Source organism: Clarias gariepinus, chromosome 18, assembly GCF_024256425.1.
Source record: "Clarias gariepinus isolate MV-2021 ecotype Netherlands chromosome 18, CGAR_prim_01v2, whole genome shotgun sequence".
Classification (NCBI taxonomy): Eukaryota; Metazoa; Chordata; class Actinopteri; order Siluriformes; family Clariidae; genus Clarias; species Clarias gariepinus.
This window is the reverse complement of record NC_071117.1, coordinates 2,712,365-2,722,567: the sequence shown is the minus strand read 5'-3', so window position 1 is coordinate 2,722,567 and position 10,203 is coordinate 2,712,365. Positions and strand designations below refer to the sequence as shown.

Below are 10,203 nucleotides of genomic sequence, written 5' to 3'. Positions count from 1 at the left end.
GGCCATAGTTTCAGTTCAATAGTCAGGACAAAACACACACACACACACACACACACACACACACACACACGAACACTCACGCACCCACACACATATCATGGCTCATTTAAAATATTTTATCTTATTGCAAACAATCTTAAGAATCATGAGAACGACTTGACCCGTGGCCACACACACACACACACACACACGCACACACACACACGCACACACACACACACACTCAGGGCCATCCGCCCAATAAAAATTCAACTGAAAGCAATAATTAAAAAATACAGAAATGCCATGACCTAGTGAGGGCATGAAGTTGCACGCAGGGCATGGCGTGTGTGTGTGTGTGTGTGTGTGTGTGTATACAGAGGTGGAATGAGTAATACACTTTAGGTACTGTTGCTGCAGTGAAACTTTACTGAAGTACAAGTAAAGTTACCATTATAAAAATTAGTAAAAGTTAAGAGTAGCTCATAAAAAAATTATTAAAAGTAAAAGTTTTACTTTTCATAACAGCGGGGGGGGGGGGGGTGGAGTTGCCTTTCTTCCGCTTAAAAATCAAAGTGGTCACTTCAGTACGGCGTGACGCTTTAGACGCTTTACGGCGGATAGCCGCGGGAACAGAGAGCTCAGGGGCGAGAGTAACGTTCAGTACAAAACCTTTATCGGCCTCGTTCAGCGTCATGAAATTATAATACAAAACATACAGTAAGAGTAAAGAAAAGGGTAAAGAAATAGAGCGTTTTACACACACACACACCTCTGAAGCACACACACACACTGGGGGAGGGGCGGCAACTCTTAAAAGGCCAACATACACGCATAATGTGGTATAACAACATAGTAGTGGCTGTTATAATAACCAGGGGGGGCATCAATACACACATATGCTAATACACATACATGCTAATACACACACATGCTAATATACACTTGCTAATATACGAACACATGCTAATCCACACATGCTAATCCACACATGCTAATACACACATGCTAATAGACGAACACATGCTAATATACACACAGAATAATACACACACAGGCTAATAAACATACATTAATACACACAGTAATACTGTTGGATTAGACGTGTCAGGTCTAATTATGCTTTCTCTATCTCTCTCTCTCTCTCTCTGCCCCTCTTTTCACCCACACCGCCCCACCCCTCCACCCCACCACCACCCCATGTCACCCCCTGATAGGTCGAGCTCAAGGCAAGAGGTGGAGTTCGAGCGTGCAGTTGCTTGCGCTGTAGAACGTCAACCTGTGGGAAAGGCACCTGGGGCACAGACAGTGGAAAAAGTGGGCAATTACGCCACACCATTAAGCGAACACCAACGCACACACACACCCAGAGTTCTTCTTAAACATTGAAAGTCCCTATAAGAATCAAAACAAAGTCAAGTCAAGTCAAGCAGGCTTTTATTGTCATTTCAACCGTATACAGTTCAGTACAGGGTGAAATTAAACAGTATTCCTACTGGACCTGAAGTTCTACATACAAACAACATGAATTCATTAATTAACAAAAACGAACTAGCTAACTTAGACACCTAATTAGACAAAGTGTTTACATTATATATTTACAGAAAACTAAATACTACACAGTGGCACGGTGGTGTGGTGGTACTGTATGTACAGTCGCCTTGCACTTCAGGGGTCTGGGTTAGATTCCTGTCTCTGTGTGAATGGGCTGCTTGGTGGGTTTCCTCCCACAGTCCAAAGACCTGCAGAGTAATTCCCACATTGTCTGTAGTGTGTGTGTGTGTGTGTGTGTGTGTGTGTGTGTGTGTGTGTGTGTGTGCCCTGCAATGGATTGGCACCCTGTCCAGGGTGTACCCCGCCTTGTACCCTAAGTCTCCTGGGACGAGCTCCAGGCCCCCGCGATCCTGAACACAGGATAAAACGGTATGGACGATGAGCGAGTGAGCGAGTGAGCGAGTGAGTACTAAACATAAGACGAAATAAAGTGCACTTATAAATGTCCAAACAAGAGTGAGAACACAACAAACACATGACACAATCCAATACTGTGGAAGTGAGATGAGGACAGTAGACATGTCTTGTAATAAGCTGCGAGGAAAAAGCAGTTCAAGAAGCTCTTTCAGGATGGTATGTGGGATTTCTGAATGGTTGTTGTTCAGTGTGTTTATTAGTTAGGGCCCATTGTTTGAGGTGAACAAGTTTATTTTTGTGTGTGTGTGTGTGTATCAACTCAGTCCCTTTTCATCGAGGAGACGAATGGCTTGTGGAAGGATGCTGTTACACAGTCTGGATGTGAGGGCCTGAATGCTTCGGTTCCTTTGTCCAGATGTCAGGGGGGTGAAGAGTGTGTTTGTGATGGGTGTGTCCAATCAGCCACAGTGCTGGTGTCTTGGCAGATGGAGCGTCTGGTCTAGATGTCTGTGACAGACCAGACAGAGGAAAGAGAAACCCGACGATCATCTCGGCTGTCCTCACTATCCACTGCATGGTCCAATTCCCATATCAGACAGTAATGCAGCTGCTTGGGATGCTCTCTATAGTCCCTCTATGGACCAAATGAGGACATACAAGTGTGTGTGAGTGTGTGTATGTTTTGGATTGACTTATTTTAAGTAGGCCTGGGTTAAACATATGTAACACACACCTACACACACACACACATAGGGAAATCTCTCAGGACATCTTCCATAGCAGTTCCATAACACCTCGTCTCCATTCCCATGAAATCTCTAGTGTCCTGCCTCAGTGACCCAGTCTCGTCTCACACACGCAAGTGCTTCAGGAGCCTTGTCATGAGATACGTCCAGACCCTCTTGCCCCATCATTAGACTTGCTGCTGGCCATGTACCATCCCAACAGACAACATCACCGGCACCATCTGTCCCTAATACACCTAAACAATGAGGACAATAATGTTCTCTTCCATATTCAGCCCAATCGCTCCTGAGGCTGCTGAACCTGAAGATCTCCCTATGGATCAAAAGCAGCTGTCCACAGCACTCCTCCATCTCCAGTAGCACTACCTAACTGAGCAGTGTGGCTCCACAGAGCCAATATCAATAACTCCTCCATGGAGATAATCAAACGCACCGAATTCATTGATCTCAACTGGTCCAGCAGCATCTCTTCTTCCTACATGACTCCAAAGTCTGAAAACCTTCAGGTTCCTCATTCCATTCTCACCAGGTTCTACAGAGGGACCGTGGAGAGCATCCTGAGCACACCACTGCCTGGTTGCACCGCCTCAGACGTCGCAGCAGATGAGAAGTTCCTGAGAAAGAGCTTCAAAGGTTTAAACACCACAAACTGCATCTGCAAAGCAACCAAAATTGCGGATGCCCACAAACATACACACTCTATTTATACTTCTGACATCTTAAAAAGGGTACTGAAGCATTTCAGCCACACAACATGAGCTACTTCCCAAAAGTTATTGAACTGACACACACACACACACACACACACACACACAGTTATTCTTAAACACTGAAAGTCCCAATAAGGAAAAAAATAACACTGACAAAATGAGGACATAGAAGTGTGTGTGTGTGTGTGTGTGTGTGTGTGAACACAGAAGGTGTTTTGTTTCACATGGTCAAAATGACGAGCCACTTTGATTTGATTTGACTCGTCATAGAGTCTAACACACACACACACACACACACACACACACACACATAAACAGCATTTTAAAAGCGGAACAGGACCAATATATTGAACTGTGGTAAACCCCCTATTCCCCCTCTTACACACACACACACACACACACACACACACACACACACACATTAACATAGGAATAAAGTGTGTAAAAACTAAACATGTCAATGACATTCCTGAACATCGGCCAAACCTACACACTTACACACACACATACAACGGACGCACGCAGGGCAAAGGAAGTGGAAACAGTGAGCCATTACACTTACCCTGTCCCTCTCTTTCACACACACACGGGCACATATTCACACACCCCCGGCACACGCACACACACACACACACACACACACACACACACACAAAGTGATCTGAAAAACAGAGCATGACCACTGACATTCCTAAACCCTACACATACCAAACTAATAAAAAGGTCAATGCAAAGGCTAACACACACACACACACACACACACACACAGACACACACACACACACCCCAGGTCCCAGGTTCAAACCCCACCACCACCACCTATGGGGCCCTTGATCAAGGCCCTTAAAACACACCGTCTCAGACGCAAAATGGCATCAAACCAACACACGTCCACACAACTCACATACACATCTACACACACACTCACAGATACTGCACTGTATATCCTACTACACACACCCCTACACACACACACACATTCTGCGTGTGCGCATAAAGTGATCTGAAATCAGAGCATGGCTACCGACTTTCCTGAACTTTATCAAAACCTAAACACACACACACACACACACACACAAGCTCATAAAAAGCCACAAAGGTTAATCCACAGGCTAACACACAAACACACACACACAAACACACACAGCAAAGGAAGTGGAAATGATGGGATATTTATTACACGCATGCATCCACACACCCCCCCACACACACACATATATTAAGTCACACTGAGTCACACTGAGCGTGTCTTAATACTGCTATGACATCATAAAGTTTAATACTAAACTAATGTATATTACATCATACTATATACCCACATGTCCTTCTATGTCCAAAAACTAATGACGGTTATATTTATTCTCTCTCTCTCTCTCACACACACACACACACACACACACATTAACATCACCTGAATTAGCAGAACAAACATACTGTGTATCTGTGAGTGCGACTGCTTTATTTCACCAAACAAATCCCCCCCCCCACACACACACACACACCTCCCTCGGATGCACAATACACAGGTGTAACCCGCAGCGCCCGCAGGTACAACTTACTAACCATCATATTGAAACAGCCCGTATTATTGTTCTACTTAACGCACTACTGATAAAATTAGCACTGGGCGTGTCACGCTTCGACTGGATGCACTTAACATGCTTGCATCCGGGACACACCGCACACACACACACACATACAGAGCACACGCAGACATTTATCTCCGACTGACTAATCACACACACCAATGTTTTGTTTGCCACCTGTTTCTGGGATTTACCATTGGACACCGCGCCCGGACGTAAAGACGGGAAGGGCAACACAGTCAGGATATCCCTGTGTGTGGGAAGTTATTCTACTGATTAAACCGATATACTGCCCTTTACTATTTTAAACTTATAATGGGTTTATTAGGGGATCGGGTCATTTGTTTACTACAACGCCACCTAGCGCCGGCTATCGCTAAGTTACATTTTTTTGAACGTCGCGGTGCTCTGGTTTCCTCCAGTAGACGTGCAGATTGGATTATTTATTTCCAAATTGCCCTGTAGTGTGTGAAGGTATGTGTGTATGTCTAGTGGGGTAAATGGCCTCACTCAATACCTCAACAGTGGCAACTTGGCGATGCTGGGGCTCAAACCCCTGACCTTCAGAAACCCAGTAACCTAAAGCCTTAACCGTTTAAACCAGCACTGACCCACCACCTCTCTATCTATTGTGAGCTTATGTTTGTATGTGTTCGTCTCCCACAAAGGATTTGCCCCCCTGTCCAGGTTGTATTGTGTACAAAGAGTTTTGGGTAGGATCCAAACACCCATGGCCTTGTACACAAGAGTTAGAGAGTGAGTGGTGATCTCAAAATGTCCACACACAGTATATGTGTGTGTTCTAAAGGAACGGCAACCTCTGCAGGGTGTACCCCTCCTCGTGCCGAGGTCTCCTGGGGTAGGCTTCAAACCCCCACAAACCTACATACAGATTAAAGCACCGTGAAAGAAGAATGAATAAGTGTTTCCCAAAAGGTTGGTCGCGACCCCCTTGTGGGCTGAGAAGGTACTGCAGACACTCTCAGAGGAGGAATTTACAATGATGTTGTTAATCTTTCGGCTGGTCCCTTAGAAGGGGTCACCACTTTACAGATAATAAATGGATTTTTAAAAAGTAGATTTTTTGAAATAAGATAATTTTAAAAATAACATTATGTATTTGTGAATCAATAGAATAGAATACAATAGAATGCCATTTATATATATATATATATATATATATATATATATATATATATATATATATATATATATACACACACAGTATACACTGTTTATAGTGAAAACATGTGCACAAGTAATATATCACAAGTAATAAGTAATATTATAGTAATATAAAGTTGGAAGAAAATATAATTCAGATCTCATAACATGTAGCGACATGAAGGGTTAGTGGTTAGTTCTGTCGCCTTGCACCTCCATGGTCCAGGTTCAATTCCCTCCTCAGGTCTGTGTGCATGGAGTTTGTATGTTCTCCCCGTGCTTGGTTGGTTTATTCTGGATATTCAGGTTTCCTTCCACTAATTAAATTGGGCATGATGATGGCAACCCGACCCCTAAGTACCTGCTGGATAGAAATGACAGATATCCATATATATATATATATATATATATATATATATATATGGTTCCATCTATGTGCCACCCTGGGTATACATTGTGGTTTCTGTGGCAGTTATTTACAGGGTCAGGTTTTTACATGTATCTGAGCACTTGTGGGTGAAGGACCTTGCTCAAGGGTCTCACAGTGGCAACCCAGTAGCATCGGGGTTTAAACCAGGCCCCTTATGGACCAACACCTTAACCACGAGCTGAACCCTACCTGAGTATCATCTAACAGTGTCTACAGTGGAACATGTGCACAAGTAAAATGCACAAATAATAATAATAATAATAATAATAATAAACACCCATAAAGAATAAATAAATAAATAACAGGATGATGGGTTTCTCAGTCGCGCGCTTAGGTGATTGTGAGGCTGCACCTGTTCCCCAGGCGCATTACGCATGCGCGTTAGAGCGGTCCCCGGGTTTAGTTCTGACTGTGAGCCTGTCTCCGGGGCGACGTAATGGCGTGCTGTGACACTCCTGCCACGGGTCACGGAGTGTGTGTGTGTGTCTGTGTGTGTGTGTGTGTGTGAGAGAGAGAGAGAGAGAGAGAGGAAAGGCGCGTTTGCGAAACTGTGAAAGCCGCGGAAAGTCTGCAGGTTTTTTTCTCTCTCTCTCTCTCTCTCTCTGTGTCTCTCTCTCTCTCTGTGTCTCTCTCTCTCTCAGTGTCTCTCGGCGTGTGGGTGAGTCGAAAGCGCGGAGGCGGAGGAGGAGGGAAATCCGCGCTGCGTTTCCTCCTTTTCCAGCGCGAGCGCTGATATAAGTCATGGTTTTACTCATCGGAGACCCAAATGAGCGCGAGAGACACGCACGCGGACTGATCACTCTATAATAAAGAGAGAGAGAGAGAGACACACAGACACAGACACACAGAGGATCTGGGTTCTACAGAGGACACTTTGGGATTAACCCCGACAGCGCGCGCCTTTCTTCTTCTTCTCCTCCTCCTTATCATCTGTGTACATTATCCTCCTAACTGTCAGGATGTCCGCCCCAGACGTGGAGAGTCTCCAGCCCGTCCCCCGGCAGCGCGGCAGGTGCCTGGACTGCTTCCTGCTCGGCTCCGTGATCGCGCTGCTCGTGCTGGTGCTGCTCGGGGGCGCGCTCGGCTACTGGGTCGTGACCGACCTGCGGCGGGAGATGGACGAGCGCTGTCCCCGCGCGCCGCAGGGGCTCGTGAGCGCGCTGAAGGATGGCTCCGGGATCGGCTCCATCAGCTCGTCCTACAAGGTGAGTCTGGGCTTTATGATGCTTTACTCACTGCGCCCTACACCCTGCACCCTACACCCTACACCCTTCACCTGACTCCCTACACCCTGCATTCTACTCTTTAGCTCTTACTCCCTAATGCCTACACCCTACACCCTACTCCCTGATACCTACAGCTTGTTTTCTGTACCTGTACTGTCTGCACCCCACTCCCTAATGTTTACAGCATATCCTCTACTCCCTACACCCTACACCCTACTCCCTATTCTCGACTCCCTACACCCTACTCCTAATGCTCCCCTCCTCTTATCAATTTCATTCTCCTTATACACAATATTGTCTAATTAGAAACATGTCAAATATCAGACATGTCAAATGTCTCACTCACTGTACTGAGACTCGCTCATGTCAATTTCATTAATCATACCTGCTCAAACTAACTAACCAGGTCACTAGAGCAAAGCAAAAGGCGATGAAGTTGATGTTCTTTGATGTAAAATGTTCCAATAGTTCATAGCCTTATTAATGCACTTGTAGGCTCTTGTGCCACTACCAATCTAATTGCTAGTTGCATTACACTGTAACCTGGAGCATGTGGGCGGGACGTCCTACACGCAGAGTCAGGAGTGTGAAATGATGCCCTGCAGGCAACGATTGGTTCATTCATCAGATCATTAATGTCTTTATTTTTCACTTTGTTTCTTTCAGGGACAAAACTTCGCATACCTAACTGCCAACGACAGTAAGTAATCACTTTTACATCTTTATCTTTTTCTAGCTTTTAGAATCTTTTAGAGGGTAAACTGTTGTCACACCTGACACATCATTCTAAAAAAAAATTAAGCTTGTTTAAAGATATTGCTTTAACTTAGGATTGTAAAATAATGGCTTCCATACCATATATGGAGATATAAACCACCTCGTCAGATTTTTCATACCATAGTAACCATTATGTATAAAACTATTATAACCTACTTTGATGTTCTTAGTGTAGTTTACAATAATATCATATTCATGTTGCCAGTGCTTCATGTTAATTGCATCATCAGTTCTTTGTACATAAAGGCTAAAGATATGCAGATGACCTCATGCACAAGCGCTAAGCGTCTCCCTGTATGTTTCCTTCTTGCAGGTGAGCTAAAAGATGGCAACATGTTCTGGACGGACATCATGTATGGAAGCACAAGCAGCATAGGCTCAGGCTACAGCTACAAGTCAGGCGAAGCATTCCTGACAGTGCTTAAGGATGGTCCCTACTTCCTGTACACTCAACTGAACCTGACATGCATTGGTGTCTGTAGCAACGGATCTGTCATCATCACCTTTTATGATGAAAAAAGTGAGCTCCTGTCCTGCGAACTTGACCTTTCCACGCCACCTTACATCCCTATGGTGAAAAAATGTTACACTGTGATCCCTCGTCTTACAAACGGAACACGAATAACAGCCAAGATGCAAAACAAATTGGAATCAGTTGACGGATGGAAGCTCGATCTCAACCACTCAGGATTCGGCATGTTCCTGGTGGACGGGCCGTAGAGGTGGACGCTTTTATTGAGTGTAAACAACACAGAGTCTGAGGGTTAGCTATAAAACTGTAAGCTGTCATTTGGTGCTGATTTAAAAGAAGCTTGAAGAGACCTGGACCTTGCACTTTTTATAAATTTGCTAACGTTAGACATTCGTGTATATTGCGATAGCATCTTATCCATGCGATACTGTATAATTTGTGATGGAACTTCAAATGGTTGATGATTTGAGCCTTCCACTGTAACAGTATTAGGCATCCTGGAGATCGCGGTATGTTGTACAGTCAACGCTGCTTACTCAGGAAGAACTTTCACAAAGCACTATTTATATATTTTATATATATATATATTTTATCATAATCTATTTATAACCTATTTGTACATGTGTATTTTTTGTATTTGTTGATATTTATGGTATTGTCTTTCAAAACTGTTAGACTGTAAGACAGTGGGTTATTTTTACTGTTACACAGTAGCTGAAGAGTAGACTCCACTACAGACTATAGCCACGAAGGTGGCTTAAGCCAGACACGAAGTGCCAGTCGCAACTTACTACGTGCCTTAAAATTGGCGCCCAGGCGTCCTGTATTGTCTTCATGACGTGTCTCTCTGACAGGGACTGTCCATGTAGGTGTGAATTTATATTCAGGAATGTAATGCTAATACGTTGTCAATAAAAACAGACCTTATTACATTATATACACCAGTGTACGCTTGTTTACATACATCTTATTCACTACACTCTATGGCCAAAAGTATGTGCACCCCTCATATGAATCTGAAGCACAGGGTTGTACAGAATGTCTTCTGCATGCTATAGTGTTTGATTTAGACCAAACATGATCCAAACATTTATCCAGAAAGGCGACGCCCCTCTGAGATCCACTAAGCCTGCTTTGTGGTGTGTTAAGTTTAGTGTGGCAGAATATGAGTGTCCTAGAACAATAACTGTAATCACACCATT

At 44.2% G+C, this 10,203-nt stretch overlaps 1 protein-coding gene across 1 annotated transcript; it reads left to right on the top strand.

The window, feature by feature from the left end:
* Nucleotides 1-7,168: 7,168 nt before the first annotated feature.
* Nucleotides 7,169-9,936, top strand: LOC128506750 (uncharacterized). Its single transcript, XM_053477321.1, has 2 exons — nt 7,169-7,731; nt 8,419-9,936. The coding sequence occupies exons 1-2, from the start codon at nt 7,486-7,488 to the stop codon at nt 8,458-8,460; spliced, it is 288 nt and encodes a 95-aa protein (XP_053333296.1). The 5' UTR covers nt 7,169-7,485; the 3' UTR covers nt 8,461-9,936.
* The last annotated feature ends 267 nt before the right edge of the window (nt 9,937-10,203 follow it).

Coding starts and splice junctions, on each gene's coding strand:
- LOC128506750 (XM_053477321.1), top strand. CDS start 7,486: ATGTCCGCCCCAGACGTGGAGAGTCTCCAGCCCGTCCCCCGGCAGCGC. Junction 7,732..8,418: donor CCATCAGCTCGTCCTACAAG/GTGAGTCTGGGC, acceptor TGTTTCTTTCAG/GGACAAAACTTCGCATACCT.